General features: G+C 43.2%; 1 protein-coding gene across 2 annotated transcripts in view; it reads left to right on the forward strand.

The window, feature by feature from the left end:
- Positions 1-16,405: 16,405 nt before the first annotated feature.
- Positions 16,406-18,306, forward strand: part of LOC125451525 (collagen alpha-1(XV) chain-like) — a 243,159-nt gene continuing 241,258 nt past the window's right edge. The window contains exons 1-2 of one of the 2 annotated variants that reach the window (XM_059645829.1): positions 16,406-16,490; positions 17,309-17,388. In XM_059645829.1, coding sequence (XP_059501812.1) covers positions 16,453-16,490; positions 17,309-17,388 — 118 coding nt within the window. In that variant the 5' untranslated portion in view covers positions 16,406-16,452. Of the gene's footprint in view, positions 16,491-16,997; positions 17,189-17,308; positions 17,389-18,306 lie in introns of those variants that run through there. The other variant, XM_048528708.2, reaches the window with a different exon arrangement.

Here is an 18,306-nt window from a genome sequence, read left to right on the forward strand (position 1 = left end):
CTCCTGTGGCTACCCCCATCTCAAACAAACATGCTGTTTTGGAAAATGTAGGGGGTGATGGACTCTCAGGGGAATAGCCAGGTTTCTGGTACCAAGTCTGGGTCTAATGTAACGACAGGTACATCAGGTTCCAAGTGATCAATTATGATAAGAGACTCTCTAGTCAGAGGCACAGACAGAAGGCTCTGCGGCTGACAGCGAGACATCAGAATGGTGTGTTGCCTCCCTGGTGCCAGGATCCTAAAGAGGGTGCAGAACATTCTCAGAGAGGAGAGAGAGGCCAGCAGGAGGCCGTTGCACACATTGGAACTTAATGACATGGGAAGAGAAAAGGATAACAGTCTCTGAGGAGAGAATATAGGAAGTTGGGCAGAAATTTAGAAAGGAAGTCCTGGAGGGTAGTATTATCTGGATTACTCCCTGTGCCTCAAGCTAGTGAGGGTAGGAATAGGAGGACAGAGCAGATGATTGTGTAACTGAGGAGCTGGCGCAGGGGCAAAGGATTCACGTTTTTGGACCATTGCAATCTCTCCTGGGTTAGAAGTGACCTGTGTAAGAAGGACAGATTGCACCTGAATTAGAGGACGACTAATATGCTGGCAGCGAGATTTGCTCGTGCTGCTCGGGAGGATTTAAACTAGTGAGGGGTGGGGGCATCCCAGGGAGATAGTGAGGAAAGAGATCAGTCTGAGACTGATACAGTTGGGCAAAGGAGTAAGTCAAACAGTCACAGCAGGCAGGATCAAAGCAGAGAGCGAGGACGGAGTGATAAATAAAACTGCATTTATTTCAATGTAAGAGGCCTAACAGGTAAGGCAGATGAACTCAGGGCATAGTTGGGAACATGGGACTGGGATATTGTGGCAATTACAGAGACATGGCTCAGGATGGACAGGACTGGCAGCTTAATGTCCCGGGTATAGATACTATGGGAAGGATAGAAAGGGGGGCAAGAAAGGAGGGGGAATGGCGTTTTTGATTAAGGATAACATTACTGCTGTACTTAGGGATGATAGTCCTGGGAATACATCCAGGGAAGTTATTTGTGTGGAACTGAGAAATAAGAAGGGATGATCATCTTATTGGAATTGTACTAAAGCCCCCCCACAATGAGTCAGCGGGAAATGGACAAACAAATTTCTAAGGCGGTCTCAGTTATCTGTAAGAATAATAGCGTGGTTTTGGTAGGAAATTTTAACTTACCAAACATGGACTGGGATTGTCATAGTGTTAAGGGCTTGGAGAGGAATTTGTTAAGTGTGCACTATAAAATTTTCTGATTCAGGGTGTGGCTGTACCGACTCTTGGGAAAGGAGGCAGGGCAGGGGACTCGGGTGTCTGCGGGGGAGCACTTTGGGGACAGTGACCGTAATTCTATTCGTTTTAAAATAGTGATGGAAAAGGATAGATCAGATCTAAAAGTTAAAGTTCTAAATTGGAGGAAGACCACTTTTGACGGTATTAGGCAAGAACTTTCAATAGTTGACTGGGGTTGGATGTTTGGAGGGAAAGGGATGGCTGGAAAATTGGAAGTCTTCAAAAATGAGACAAAGAAAAATGAGCTGCCAGAGGAAGTGGTGGAGGCTGGTACAATTACAACATTTAAAAGGTTTCTGGATGGGTATATGAATAAGAAGGTTTTAGACAGATAAGGGCCAAATAGAAGCAAATGAGACTAGATTTACCTCGGAAATGTGGTTGGTGTGGACAAGTTGAATGAAGGGTTTGTTTCCATGCTGTACATCTCTATGATGCTTTACTCTATGCATTCATCGAGTGCTTTTGATACATTTTATTGGCATCTTCTAGAGCAGACTATACTAGATCTGGTAATGCTCATTAATGAATGGATTAATTAATGACCTTGTAGTACAGGCACATCTAGGCAGATGTGATCATTATGTGACTAAATTCCATGTTGAGTTTGAAGGAGAGAAGAGTGAATCAAACACTTGTATTTCAAATCAAATTAAGGGCAATTATGAGGGCATGAAGATGGATCTGGTTAAAGTGGAACTGAGAAACTGATTTAAGGCATAGGTTGTTAGACATACAATGGCAGACATTTAAGGAGATGTATAAGTTCTGAGCATTCTGACACATTGAAGTGAAAAAGCAAGATTCTAAGGGAAGCATACATCGTTTGTGGCCATAGCAAAGTTTTATATATCATGTCAAGTTAAAAGGAAAAGCTGTGTAATTCCGGAAAGATGAGTTGCAAGTCAGAACATTGAACAAAATATAAACAATGGTAAAGAATGATGAATAAGCAGGGAGAAATTACAGTTCAAGAGAAAGCTGGCAAGATATATAAAAGCAGGTAATAAGAGTTTGTTCAAGTATTTAAAAGAAGAGTCAGTAAAACGAACATTGGTCCTCCGGGGAGTGAGTTTGGGGAATCAATAATTAAAGATAAGGAAATGACAGATGAATTGAACAGATATTTTGCCTCTTTTTTCATTGTGGAGAGTACAAATAATATCTCAGAAATAGTTGTGAATCCAAATTGAAAGGGAGCAAGGAACTTAGAACAATTTAAATCACCAAGGAAGTGGTACTGAGAGACTTATAGAAATTAAGATCTAAAGAGTCTCCTAACCCTAAGGGATTTCATCCTAGGGTGGAAAGTGAGTGCTCAGATAATAAATGCATTGGTTTTAAGTTTCCAAAGCTCCCTAGTTTGTAAAGGTCTATCAGATTGGAAAATAATGAGTGTGATTCTTCTATTTAAGGAAGGAAGGAAACAGAAAACATTGGGGTGATTTAGTCCAGCATCTATCATAGGGAACATGTTGGAATCTTTATAGTAGGGCACTTAGAAAATTTTTATGCAAAGTGGTCAATGTGGTTTTGTGAAAGGGAAATCATGTTTAATTTGATTAATGGAAGTCTTTGAGGAAGTGACAAGCAACCTAAATAAAGGATAGCCTTTGGGTGCACTGCACGTAGAATTGCAGAAGGCATTTGACAAGTTGCCATAGCAAAGGTTACTGTGCAAAATAAGAGCTTACAATGTAATAGGTATTATGTTGGCATGGATGGAGCATTCGCTGTTTAATAGGAAACCGAGAGTGACATTTTCAGGTTGGCAGATTGTGACAAGTGGTAAGCCCTGGGCCTCTTTGTTGGAGCTTCAGTTGATAATCTATTTATATATTTCAGGTGTATGGACCAAACGTAGGATTGCTAGATTTGCTGATGATACAAATATAGGTAAGAAAGCCAGTTGCAAAAAGAGCATAAGAGTCTACAAAAGGCTATAGGTATGTTAAATTAGTCAACAAAATTTGGCAGATGGAGTAGAATGTGGGAAAATGTGAACTTATCCACTTTTGGTAGGAAGCACAGAAAGCAATATATTATTTACATGGAGAGAGATTGCAGCACTCTGAGGGACAGAGGGATTGGTTATCTTGGAACATGAATCACAAAAAGTTAGTCTTCAGACACTACAGGTGAAAAGAAAGACAAATAGAAATTTAAGATAATAAACTGTGAAGCTGGATGAACACAGCAGGCCAAGCAGCATCTCAGGAGCACAAAAGCTGACATTTCGGGTCTAGGCCCGCAATGTCAGCTTTTGTGCTCCTGAGATGCTGCTTGGCCTGCTGTGTTCATCCAGCTTCACACTTTATTATCTTGGATTCTCCAGCATCTGCAGTTCCCATCATCACAAATAGAAATTTGCTGTTTTATGGCAAGGGGAACAGAGTATTAAAGTAGGAATGTATTGCTAGCCACATCTGGAGTATTGTTTACATTTTGGTCTCCTGTGTAAGGAAGGATGGAAATGCATGAGAAAAAGTTCAGAAAAGTTCATCTTCTTTGGCAGGGTTGAGGATAACTTGCTTCGACTCCAGATGCTGGGTTCTGCAGTGCCTGAATAGTCAATCCTGGAGCTGCAGACTCTGCTGTGGGACAGCAGCTGTTTGAAGAGGTGGGTGGGTGCATGAGTGGGACACCGCGGATGCTGTGCTCTCTTTCCACTGCTTGACCTCCAAGTGCTCCACTAGGTGACGCTCAAAGCATCGTCGTGGATGCTTCCTCTCCAGTTTGTATATGCTAGTGCAAGCGATACTCACATGTCTGTGGGATGTTACATTTGTTTTAGGAGGCGTTCAAGGATATCCTTATAGCATTTCCTCCACTGTCCCAGTGACTGCTGACCATAGCAGAACTCAGAGTAGACGGTGTCTTCTGTCGGGCATGTGGACAATGTGGGCCTCCCTATCACAGTTGATCGTGCATAACCAGTGCCTCAATACTAGGGATATCAGCCTTGGCAATAACACTTGTGTTGGTATGTCTACTCTGCAAGTAGATTTGCAGGATTTTGCGAAGGCAGCACTGGTGATAATTCTTCAGGGTTGGAGGGTGCCTGCTGTACATGGTCAATGTTTCTGATCTGTACAGGAGGGTGGAGACTGCAGCTGCTCAGTAGACCACAAGCCTGGTGCTGGGTTTGATCTTGGTCAAATCATGGAAAGAAAAGCCGAATTCCAGAAGTGAGCTGAAAGTGGCTGCTCTTGGCATCAAGGCAGCAATTGACAGAGCGTGGCATCGAGGAACCTTAACAAAACTGGAGTCAATGTGAATCAGGAGGGAACTCCCCACTGGTTGGAGTCATATCTGGCACAAAGTCATATTGTTGTAGTTGCTTGAGGCCAGTTGTCTCAGTCCTTGGATACAAACAAATTTCAGCTGCTTCATCAATAACTTCTCCATTATAACGTAGGAAGTAAGAGTGTTCACCTGATTGCACAAGAATGATTGCACAACAAGCAGCACTGTTTCCAATTCCACAGGTACTAAAGCAGACTGTGTTCACATGCAAAAAGACCTGAACAATATCCAAACATGGGCTGATATATGGCAAGTGACATTCACACCGTACAAGCAGTGGATAATGACGATCTCCAACATGAAATGAAATTACTAACTCCTCTTGAAAGTTATTACCATCGCTTCATTATGTTGCCTTGCGTTATCGGTGTTACTTGCAATATATCAGCCTAAGCCTCAATATTGTCCTGAACACTAAGCACCAAAAGCTCATGACCAAAGTTTTAAAGCACAACTCTGGAGTCCTGCAATGTTCATTCAGGAATAGTTACATACTACCAAGTGGTATAGAGAATACTGCTTGTGTTCATTCACATACTGGCTAGGATGAGGAAACTCAAGTACAAGAGGCTCTAATTGTTTTATCAGACAGAAGAGACTATATTGGGATATGCAGGAGATTGTTAGAGAAATGAAAGGATTGCTTGGAATAAAAAACTGCTCCCAACAATTGATATGTCCACAGAAAGGAATATAGATTAGGATTTATTGTTACAGAGAGCAGGGAAATCTTTTATGATCACTGGAGGCGATAGAATGTACCACTGGAGTTAGTGATTGAAGCTGAAACTATGTCAATATTTATGAATGGATTAAGTAGATGGATGAGAGATGGGGATAAAGGGATTTTGGAAAAGAGGGTTAGGATTAGATGTCAGGTTTTGTTTTTCGACGTAAGTAAATTCTGATTAATTCAGCTCCCTGCTGAATTTGGGATGGGACAGGGCACTGAGCTGAGATCTAATGTTCTCACAGCAAAGCAGAAATGCAACCCGCACTGTCTTCAGGCACATGTTTTATATCAGAGGGGCACAGTTTGGAGCTTCTCCCCACCCCCATGGAAAACCACAATAGAAAATCTTACAAGCTGCCTTCAAGCTGGCAAATGGTCTTTACCTGAGCAAAAAGGGTAGATGAACTGAACGAAAGAACACTTCTTTAAAGCTGTACAGTCTCATTAGATTATGTTTGGTCTGAGCATGAGGGAAGTAAGCGCTTTACTTTGGTGTCAACAACAAACAGAATTTTCTGACTAAACCACATGGGAAAAATGTTTAATTGCTCCTACCTAATTCTTGCCTGAAAACAAACTGAAATTTCTGGGATGGGAGGACCTCTGCCAAACTTGATACAATTTTGAGCAAGGCCTATAAATTGTGGAGTGAAATACCTATCTATTTTGGGTTTGAATGTGCAAATTGAAAGCTTACATAGTTGTGGGACTGCATTTGCCATTTGCGGGGATATCTAAATATGGCACACAAGCTGTGTCCATTTGTTCCAAGCTGAGATCAGCCCTATCCAAGGTGCTTCAACGGACAATGGAAGGCTGCTCCAGGGAAGACCTTCCTCCATTCATGAAATTGTGACAGCACATACTGCCCCAAGACTGCCTTCTCACTTCTGATCAATCCCAATTTACTGAACTCCCAGTGAGCATGGGCACAATCAGGTGCTCCAGCCTTCCACAACTCATGAGTAACAAGCAGCAAAGCTACAGCTGAGTGATCTCATTATTTTGAAGGCAGGCCAAAATCTTGAAAGTTTTTCCAGTTTTCTCATGCGAGTTTCGTGACATCAGCGTAGCCCATTCCACAAAGTTTGTGCCCAATTTGAACAGAAGTTGAAAATCCTCCTCCAACACTGCAGGAATCTGGCTTACAATGTGTAGGATATGGCCTCAAGGATTAAAAGAAACTTTAAAATCTCATTTACAGACACAATCCAGGTCCCACTTTGGCCCCGTTTCAGGCTGCACTCGCTTAGTTATATTTCTGAGTAAAAGTCAATCTAAAGTTTGCGTCGAACCACTTGCGAAACATCCTTCATGGCCATCTCAAACATGCGATAATACAGCATAAAACATCCCTTCATGTATGAAATTCATGTTTTTGCAAATCCTGTCCCCACTTCAGTGGAACTGGGTGTCGTAAAATGGAGCAGGAGATAAGCTTCCTCTAGCTTCAGCTTGTTCATGACATTCTGTGGCATTCCTGTGGAACCATGTAGAGGAGTTTAAACCCCATAGCCACAGCATCTCCTCAACTCTCCCACCCAGAACATATCACCAACCCATGGGCAAGCGAAGCAGCCTAATTCACCTAAAGCATTAAAACACGATCTATGATCTCAGCATTCCTATTTGGAACCTGTAGTGTTCTAAATATAAGTCTTTGTGAATTTCTACATACTGGCCTTTTAAATAGTTAAATTAATCTGAAAGCTGGTGTGTAGAATTGTCCCACAAATATAATGATTGTAATTTGAGATGACCAGCATCACCTGGTAACAGTCTGCAGGCAAGTGAATTAATGTTAAAGTTGAAAAGGTAAGGGAAAACATTTTCTGATGAAGGGTCTAGGTCCGCAACGTTTGCTTTCCTGTTCCTCTGATGCTACCTGGCCTGCTGTGTTCATCCAGCTCCACACCTTGTTATCTCGGCAAACAATTCATCCTCACTTTATGGCTTCTACATGTATATAATCAGTAATTGAGTACTTCATGAAAGAACAGACACAGAGCATCAAACCTTTCTTTTGCAAGTCTCCAAATATACAGCAAGTGTACAAGCACAGGAGATTTTGAAAGGTAATAATAAAGATTGGCGATATTTATTCTCGATGGATTACATAAAAATGTGACTTCCTTTGGAACCCAGATTTGTTCTTAATTATCAACTTTCCCTTTTCTAGGCAGGTTTCTAGAAATCTGTTGATATAAAGCAACTAATTCATAATCTGATGGTATAGCTATTTCAAACAATGGACAGAGTTTTGATACAGTTGTATTTTTACGATTTACAATTGGGATAGTTTAAACATTCATCCCTCTGTTGCTCAATTGTCTACATGTAGGCTAAAAACATGCTCAAAGAGAAAAAGTGTTTGGTGTACTTGGCCAATTTAAGGACAAAACTCATCCAGCTGTCAAACCTGTTGAGCTCCCACACCTCAAGTCAATAAGGTTGGCCTTCAAGTTCAATATTGAGAAAGTACAGCACTGTCAATGATACATTTAATATGCCACTTTACCCTGTCTTCTCTGTCAGATGGATGCAACATATCTTGTGACGTTATTTTGAAAGAGAGTGCGATTTCTTCCCGATGCCCTAACTATCACTAATGGCCCAACTAACAGCTAAAAACAGATTGTATGATCACTATCTTATTAATGTTTGCAAGAGCTTGCTGTACTCAAATTGGGTGTCACTGCTGGGCAACAGCGCTGCATTTCAAACACATGTTATTGACTGAGAAGCCCTTTGGGATGTGCTGGATTTGTGAAATGAACTGTACATTCACCTTTAAACTCAGTTTTGGAATTTCTCTTAATTTCGTGAGAAGAAAAGAACAGACTGTCAGGACGTGACAGTGTGATGACCGACAGTGAAAATGCCGAGTTGGTAATTTGGTGCTGGTAAGTTTTTGCAATCGTTGTCACTTCTGGCATCCTGTCAATGACAAATGTTGTGCACCAGTGTGTCCTGCAAGAATATTCAGTAGAAGAGTGTAAGGCTTGCAATTAAGTAGCATATGCTAAATAGCATGGGAGAAATGAACTAAGAGATGTTAGGTTATGATGAGACTGTTCAAGCTGAGCAAGGATGTGGTGCGTGTGAGGGAAGGTGGGTATCATTGTGTAAGATTTAGAATTGAAGCCCTTTGTAATCAGGCAGTACCATTCATAGTTTTGGAAGTTTAGAATTGGAGTTATTTTGACAGGGTGACGAGTGTGCTGATGAACAGGCAACACAATGGCAACAGCGCAGCAACTATTTTCAGGCAGTTCATTCAGATCATAACAACTCACTTGTAAAACTTATGACAGGATGGCACAACATCGAGGGCCAAAGGGCCTGTACTGTGCTGTAATGTTCGATATTCTATGTTCTATTTCAAGAAGTACAACATACAGAATAAACAACAAGAAACCATATGAGGGCAGCATAGTGGCACTGTTGCCTCACAGCGCCAGGGACCCATGTTTGATTCAAGCCTTGGGTGGCTATCTGTGTGGAGTTTGCACATTCTACTGATATCTGTGTGGATTTCCTCCCACAGTCCAAATATGTATAAGTTAGAAGGATTGGCTGCGCTAAATTACCTGTTGTATCCAGGGATGTGCGGGCTAGGTGAATGAGCCATGGGAAATGCAGAGTTACAGGGATAGGGTAATTGAATGGGTCTGGGTGAGATGCTCTTTGGACGGTCAGTATGGATTGAATGGTGTGCTTCCACAGTTTAGGAATTCTACAAATCTGGCCATTTGTTTCATTCAAGCCTCATCTTACTTTTCTGGAGGATAACTGCAGTATCTAATCATTTGCAACTGGGATCCAGATATGGTGGGGAATTTGGAATATTGGTAATTGGGTTAGGGTGGGTGGAGTTGAAAGACTTCTGCTCCTCATGCCTCATAAGCAGTGCTTACAAAGCCCTTCAAACATTTTTTCACCATGATTAAAATTGAAGGGATGCAACCTTGTGGCAATATTTAAATGACCAACCTGTCTCCTGAGAGCAGTTTGATCATCCACTACTCATCCTGTTTCCAATCAAGTTGGAACTGAGTCAGCTTAAGGCTGGTTGGATTCCTGTTTGAACTTGCAGCTTTTTAAACTCACACTCAAATGAAACGCACATGTTTTGAAGATTAAAGTTACTCTTTATAATTCAATCCAAGGTGTATTCATGCTGTGTTTGGAGTATGTCACCTTGCATGTGTATACTCAGTGGATCTCCTCATTGACTCAAACTATTTATTTGATTCACGACTTATCGTTAAATTCCTCATCATCACCACTCCACACCACCACTCTCTTTCCATCTGGAAATCAGGAGCTTCAGGAAATGGATGAATGTTCCTTGATCCTCAATTTCCTAATCAGTGACAAGTTGGGCTCCACATGAAGAGTTTTACAGGCCTATCATCTGTATTTGGTTTGCTCAACAATGAACTGGAGGGTTAAAAAATGTTAGGAAGTATTTCCCTTTATTTCAGTTATAATTTTAACCACTACTGCCATCAAACTCGTCTAATGTAAGAATAAAATTGCCAAAGATTTTCCTCAGAACTCTTCCATTTAAAACAGGGATTCTGTTTGCTGTGTGCTTTTATAAACAGTAATAATCTGAATGCTAGTAAACATGCCCAAACTGTGAACTCTGTTCAAGTAAACTTACTGACCTCTTTTAAATTGCCTCAACATTGGCCCAACTGTGATTTTATGTGAGACATAATTGTATATGGAAGAATGGGAGAAACTCTAAATGTGACATTTTTGTTTCAGTCTTAAGAGTTGCTTTCAAAAGTATCTTGATAAAACTATTCTGTTCCTGTTTCGCAACATTTTAACAGTGAAAAAATTTCAAAACTACTTTAATGCCCTGAAGTGCTTTAGAGTTTGCATTTATGGAAAAATTTGATGTATCAATGTGCCTTTGCAGAAGTATAATCAAACATAAAATTTGCAGAGCTGCAGAGACATTTGAACATGTGCGCAAACTGATTATAATGGTACTTTGGAGAAAGACCAAAGGAATGGAAGTGAGGTTGACAGTTTAAGTGAGACAGTTCCAGAGTTTAGTGCCTGATGAGCTAAAGGAATCGTGACAACAGTAGGATAAAGGGAACAATGGATGGATAAAAAGCTCAAATCAAAGGACACTTGTAGACCTAGAGCAAGTTGTCGAAATCAAAAGGGTTAGGAGCCATGATTGGATTTAACAAAAGGATGAGAATTTTATGATATGAGGCTGAGACAGACACTATATAAATGGAAGAGATAGTAAGAACAGCAGATGCTGGAGTCAGAGGTAACACAGTGTGGAGCAGGATGAACTCAGCAGGCCGGGCAACATCAGAGGAGCAGGAAAGCTGACACTTCAGTTCAAGACCCTTCCCTAGAAATGTCTATATAAATGCAAGTTCTTTATTTAATTATTCATAAGGCTGATTGTGAGATGAATGCATATACACACACATTCTCACACTCGCACGCACTCACTTGTATTCCCGTTCACACTCTTCCTCTCAGTTCAAAGTTGGAATGGGAGGATGAGGGTGTCGGAGCCCATTTATGGGTTATTTGGCCACTGCTGGGGATGCTGACACCATTCCCCACTGCATATCTACTTATCCAATCCAAGCTCCGAATCTCCACATTTCTTCTTAGGCAATCCTTTGAGAATGACTTGCTTCCACTCTGGGTTGATGGGTTCTGAGATGGTTGGTCAATCCAATCTACAAAATTGCAGACTTTGCCACATTTAAGAAAGGTGGCCTTCAAGAAAGGTGGAAGCTGAGTCTTGGAATAGTTTAAGGTGCCACTAGGTAGATTCTTGTTAAGCAAGAGTTTGAAAAGCTATCAGGGATAGGCAGAAATGCGGAGGTATGTTACAGGTTAGCCATGATCTAATTAAATGGCAGAACAGGTTTTAGGGTCTGAAGGGCCTCCTTCTACCCTAATTCACATGTCTGTATGTTTCATTAGAAACTGAATTCCATGTCATTATTGACTCTTTTTCTAAAGCATGTGAGAAAATGAGAGTTTCTGTCTGCAGAATATCACATAAAAGCTGTCCCTTGTGTGGCAGACAATTTGCAACAATTGCTTACTTCAAACCAAAATGAGTTCTCACAGAACTAAGTGGTAGTGACAGGGGGCTGGGTGGGGGGTGGGGGGGAAGGGATATGGGCTGAATCCACAATCCAGTGATGCAGTGATCCAGACAAATGGAACCCAGCAAGGAGTGACAGGCGGTAATCATTGCCCTTGAGTGAACATTGTGGGTTCTCTCTGAGCACAAGTTCTTACTGGGCCTTCTGTATCTCAGAATCAGACCTAATCATTGTTACAGTAAGGAGGGGAAAAGAAAGTGCTGTCTTTATATTGTGCCTTTCCAAACCACATCTATAAACCAAGTTATTTTTGAAGATGCACCCACTGTTGAAATGTAGGAAAGTTTATGCACTGTACATGCAGCAGTAATTATAATGACGATAGTCGCTTTCCAGATATTATTTGATAAATAGATATTTGCTAAAGCAATTCCCTTGCACAACTTGACATCACCCTCCAGGATCCCTACATCTACCTGAGAATGTAGTCTTATCTGAATGTATCATTTGAAAGACAACATTTCTTGTAGTGTGACACTCACTTGTTAGTTTTGACTTGGAAATTTCCACTTCCTTGCATTAAATGTAATGTTCTGTTAACTACCTTCTTTACAGTTTCCAGAGTTCTTGATGCTGATGAAACCACTGCCTGGCCTCTTAGGAGTTCAGCTGATTATTTTGGCATTGGCTTGTATTTAGTGCTTGGCACTGACGGTTTTGGTGCACGCTGTTACTAGCAGCTTTGTTCTTTTTGCTGACTCTTTTATAAAACTTCATTCCTCAGTATGTTGGTGTCACTCATAAGGTCAGCTTCTGTTCTCCGACCTCAGTACCCTTTGAGAGAATAGAGGTAGATCTTCTAAACACGTTTGGGATCACATGGTATTCACCCAAAGCTTTTGAATGTTGTCATGTGATTTGAACGTTGCTGGCATGACAGCCAGAGGCAAAAGACCCTAATGAGCTGAATGAACAGTCGACAGCATGCGCACTCTGGCATTTCCATATGTTTTTTGTGAGAAAAAGGCTACCAAGTTCTCTTGGTCCTCCAAGCCCATACCAAGTTTCCTACATACTGAGTGAGTAGTCGGAGGTGCTATGGTCTGGTACTCTTTTCTATCCCAGTCTTTAAAATGGCTAAGTTCGCAAAGCCCAAGGGGTCTTCAATTAGCTCATCAAGAAGCCGTGCATAAGCACAACCTGCTTGCTCAGTGCTTACTGCAGCACTGTGCAGGAGCCCACACAGGAAACATTAATCTTTATAGGAGCGGGGCAATACCTCCTCATATTCTTTGTCTTTTCAGGCTGCCAGGGTGGCACGGTGGCTCAATGGCTAGCACAGCTGCCTCACAGCACTGGGGACCCAGGTTTGATTCCACCCTCGGGTGACTGTCTGTGTGGAATTTATAATTCTCCCCGAGTGTGTGTGTGTGTGTGTGTGTGTGTGTGTGTGTGTGTGTGTGTGTGTGTGTGTGGGTTTCCTCCAGGTGCTCTGGTTTTATCCCACAGTCCAAAGGTGTGCTGGTTAGGTGGAATGGTAATACAAAATTGCCCCTGGTGCCCAAGGATGTGATGGTAATGTGGAATAGCCATGGGAGATGGAAGATTACAGGAATGGGGTGCATTGTTCTTCAAAGGGTTGTTATGGGCTGAGTGGCCTGCTTCCACACAGTAGGGATTCTGTGTTTTCAGATTTTTAGTATTTACTGTTCTTTTTATTCCCTTTTTCTGATTTTGCTTTGGTGTTCGCTGCAGTGTGTCTGTCATTTGTCATATTTGTTATAGTTTTCGCATTAGCTTTTTTTTTATTCTATCATGGCCCAGCCTTTGTTGACCATCCTTAACGTCCATGGAGAATGTGGTGGTGGTGAATCGCACTCTTGGCCTGCTGGGTGGTGACATGCTGGGTTCTGTTAGAAAGGGAGTTCCAGAATTTTGACTCAACTGTTGTGAAGGAGCAGCAAGTCAGGTGTGGCTTGATGGGGAGCTTGCATGCGGTGCATCTGCTACCCTTTTCCTTCTTGAGCAACTATGCCAGAGGGTTGTGGGCAGGAAGGGATTAAGGAGACAGTGGCAAGAGGTACAAAGCTGTGGAGAAATTTTAAAGAGATAATGGGAACTGCAGATGCTGGAGAATCCGAGATAACAAAGTGTGGGGCTGGATGAACAAAGCAGGCCAAGAGCATCTCAGGGGCACAAAAGCTGACGTTTCGGGCCTAGACTGATAAACCCTCTCTGTTAAAGGGTCTAGGCCCGAAACGTCAGCTTTTGTGCTCCTGAGATGCTGCTCGGCCTGCTTTGTTCATCCAACCCCACACTTTGTTATCTTAGAAATTTTAAAGCCATGTGGTTCAAGTGGGGACAACTACAGGTCACCAAATATATGGTGTGACTTGGTGTGCATTAGGACAAAGGCAGCAAAAAATTGGATGACCTTAAGTTTACAAAGGGTAGAATGTGGGCGATCAGCAATGGGATTGCCAAGTGCAGAAGTAACAAAGGTACAAATTAATTTATTTAGTTGTTTAGTATGAGTGTCTAAATTAAAGTGTAGGCTTGTTTTCCGCTACTTGTGTGCTCCATTTACTACATGGTTTTGGCCTCAGCTGGTTAGTTTTGGTGAAAAGGGTGCTGATAATTCACCCTCGCTGGGCCAGTTTAACCTTTGGCCAACAGAAGAAAATAATATTTGAGGACCAGAATCTCAAGCCAAGATCATGGCTTATCAGGTAGAAGTGTACTCTAATTTCCATTGGAGATTTACACTTGTACAACAGGCACGTTAATGCACTGGAGAGGTATGACCAGAGGGGTACTTTCTCCCAAATATAGAGGCACGAAATATGATCCCACAGCAAAGAATTTCTGAAGAAGGGTCGAGACCGAATCATCAGCTTTCCTGCTCCTCTGATGCTGCTTGGCCTGCTGTGTAGCTCCATAGCTTGTGATCCCATAGCAAACTCCTCTCGCAAACCAATATGCTCAGCTTCAAGGCATTAAACCAGCTCCATTGGATAACTTATGCTTATGCCTGAAACTGGACTCCTCAAAAAACTGCTCTACTTGGATCTTAGATGCAGCAGGAGAACCCCGGGACAGCAGGAATGTTTCAGGGATGTCCTGAAGAGGTGAGATTACCCTGCTGACCCATGGGAGTCCACAGATTGTGGCCAATGAAAGCGGGAGAGGTTAATTTGGGAAGGTATTGAGCACGTTGAGATATTTTGGGCAACAGGCAGAGGCGAAGTTGAGGCCAGAGAGAACTGATAAACGTCCAAACCTCCCACCTACCCAATCCCGCAAACACCATCAGCCCAGAATGTGATGGCATCTCTAGATTGCATATAGATTTTGCAGCCATCTGTGAATCCAACAATCAGAGCAATCATCCACAAGAATAGACAAAAAGGAGAGTAAAACAAAACTGCGGATGCTGCAAGTCAGAAACAAGAACAGAAATTGCTGGAAAAACTCAGCAGGTCTGGCAGCGTCTATGGTCAGAAAGCAAAGTTAATGGTTCGGGTCCAGTGGCCCTTGTTGAGTTAAAGAGAAAGTACTTCAGCTTCATATTAAAACTAGGTGTATTTAATATTTGTAACTTGCGTTTAATACTGGTTGCCAGTTACTGCTCATGTGTACGTCTGGTTAGATTTAGTGGTAACTGTGTTTAGTGTTTGCAGTTTGCATTTGATGTCAGCTGGTCACTTTTACTGCTGAATACAGGCATTATCTCTGAGATTCTGAAGATGACAGCAGCTCAGACAGTATCCATGGAGAGAGATAATAAAATGTGAGGCTGGATGACACAGCAGGCCCAGCAGCATCTCAGGAGCACAAAAGCTGACGTTTCGGGCCTAGACCCTTCATCAGAGAGTGGGATGGGGTGAGGGTTCTGGAATAAATAGGGAGAGAGGGGGAGGCGGACCGAAGATGGAGAGAAAAGAAGATAGCTGGAGAGGAGAGTATAGGTGGGGAGGTAGGGAAGACAGACAGGTCAAGGAGGTGGGATGAGGTTAATAAGTAGGAGATGGAGGTGCGGCTTGGGGTGGGAGGAAGGGATAGGTGAGAGGAAGAACAAGTTAGGGAGGCAGAGACAGGTTGGACTGGTTTTGGGATGCAGTGGGTGGAGGGGAAGAGCTGGGCTGGTTGTGTGGTGCAGTGGGGGAAAGGGAAGAACTGGGCTGGCTTTGGGATGCGGTGGGGTAAGGGGAGATTTTGAAGCTGGTGAAGTCCACATTGATTCCATTGGGCTGCAGGGTTCCCAAGCGGAATATGAGTTGCTGTTCCTGCAACCTTCGGGTGGCATCATTGTGGCACTGCAGGAGGCCCATGATGGACATGTCATCTAAAGAATGGGAGGGGGAGTGGAAATGGTTTGCGACTGGGAGGTGCAGTTGTTTACTGCGAACCGAGCGGAGGTGTTCTGCAAAGCGGTCCCCAAGCCTCCGCTTGGTTTCCCCAATGTAGAGAAAGCCACACCGGGTACAATGGATACAGTATACCACATTGGCAGATGTGCAGGTGAACCTCTGCTTAATATGGAAAGTCATCTTGGGGCCTGGGATAGGGGTGAGGGAGGAGGTGTGGGGGCAAGTGTAGCATTTCCTGCGGTTGCAGGGGAAGGTGCCGGTTGTGGTGGGGTTGGAGGGCAGTGTGGAGCGAACAAGGGAGTCACGGAGAGAGTGGTCTCTCCGGAAAGCAGACAGGGGAGGGGATGGAAAAATGTCTTGGGTGGTGGGGTCGGATTGTAGATGGCGGAAGTGTCGGAGGATGATGCGTTGTATCCGGAGGTTGGTAGGGTGGTGTGTGAGAACGAGGGGGATCCTCTTGGGGCGGTTGTGGCGGGGGCGGGGTATGAGGGATGTGTTGCGGGAAATACGGGAGACGCGGTCAAGGGCGTTCTCGATCACTGTGGGGGGAAAGTTGCGGTCCTTAAAGAACTTGGACATCTGGGATGTGCGGGAGTGGAATGCCTCATCCTGGGAGCAGATGCGGCGGAGGCGGAGGAATCCATGGAGAGAGAACAAGTTAGTCGAAACATTAACTCGCTCTCTCTCTCTCTCCACGGATGCTGCCTGCCCTACTGTGATCTCCAACATTTGTTGTTCTCGCTACAGATTCCAGCAGGAATTTGTTCCTGCACTTTACTGCTGGTTGCTAGTTTTCTCGTGTGTGTGTGTTTCTGGTTAATTCTCGTGCTAACTGTGTTTAGTGTTTGCAGTTTGCATTTGATGTCAGCTGGTCACTTGTACCGCTCGCTAGCTTTCTAGCATGTATCTTTCTGGTTAGCTTTAGTGCTAACTGTGATCAGTGTTTGCAGCATGTGCCAGCTGGTTACTATCGAGTCTTGCAGCATTGATTGCGAAGCGGTTGTCCCTCTCCAGTTGTGGAAAGCTGCTTGTTCGGGAGCCGGCAGCTCTATGCATTGGCTAAGCTCTGAGTGACTGAGAAGGGTCAGGGCTGGGAGGAGGGATTTTCCGTATCGGGAGGTGGGGAAAGAGGGAGGTCCGGCGGGAGGGGGGTCCAGCCTGCGGCTGTCAGACGGTTGTCTGTATCTCTGCTTAGAGAGAGAGAGAGGGCTCAGATTACACTGTGTGAGTTAGAAAGGAAAGAGTCTCAGGGTTAGAGCCTTTGTCACTCATTCTGCTCGCTGGCGGCTGAAGCAGGCTCCGTCACTTCTATCGATGTGGCCATAACTTCTTCTCACATTAGATATGGACTACAGGTAAAGGACTCTAGCCAGCACTCCCTCTCTGTCTAGCTACTGTTCATTGTTTAGTGCCTGCCTTTTGCTAACTTGCTCTGTGGTCCCTCCTCTCTCTCTCTTTCCGTGCATGTGTGGCAGGTTCTGCAAGACCACCCTGGCCCAGATGTTCCTTTTCCTCTGGTATTGCAGAGTGACCGACGCTGCCCAGGTTCTGGAAGGTAAGGACCAACAGGAGGGAGAGGGCCGGAGAGGGAGGGGAAAGTTGTAACTGCAGTGTGCATCTTAATTCTCAGTTTTTAAAAAATTTCTTGTCTCATTGGACAGAAGTTCAGTTTGAATTCTACTTGAGAAGCATTAAGTCTATACTGTGAATAAAATCTGACAATGCAAAATAAAAGCATTTCAGTTTGGAAATGTTTTAATCTTTCCATGTTCTCATTCATTCTTGCCCTGCATCTCATCAGTACTTTATTTTACCAACTTGCCAAACGCAGACTCTATGCTGGTTGGTAAAAGGAGTGTCTGTACTTTAGGGAATGAGAATTGGATGAGGACATGGAAAGGATTTCTTCATTCGAAGGTTTCTGTGATTTGGGTTGTAGACGCTGCGGAACTGTCTGTTAGCAGCTTGAGTCTGCAAGTGGCTTGCTTTAAGTATTTAGCTCAACTCTGGCAGATCACTGGCAGTGATAACTCACCTCAGGCTCCCCAGTACTGACCACACAGCCACCGAGAAGTGCAGTGCAGAGACATTTGCAAACATACAGTTGTGTCTGTTTTAAACAGAGCAGGGATTTAAGTGAAATAGCTCTACACATTAGGGAATTCTTGTACATCTTCCTGATTTCTGTTTTAATGAGAAAGGGTTCATTTGCTTCTGAGTCCTCGATCAGTGTGAACGTTTACACTTATGAAACAATGTTGTATTGTCAATTAGATCAGTACATATGCTCTGAATGTATGTTTTAAGCTGGATATGCCAAATGTTCTAGGAGTGAAGTGTGGCGGTACTTTATTTGTACTGGAATACAAAGCGTGTCACTCACATGAGCAGGTGAATCACTGTGCCTATTCATCAGCCTGAGAAACTGAAGTAAGTTACAATGGGAGAGCCTATTCCACCAATAAATTAATTC

The sequence above is a fragment of the Stegostoma tigrinum genome, chromosome 5 (assembly GCF_030684315.1).
Source record: "Stegostoma tigrinum isolate sSteTig4 chromosome 5, sSteTig4.hap1, whole genome shotgun sequence".
NCBI classification, from domain to species: Eukaryota; Metazoa; Chordata; class Chondrichthyes; order Orectolobiformes; family Stegostomatidae; genus Stegostoma; species Stegostoma tigrinum.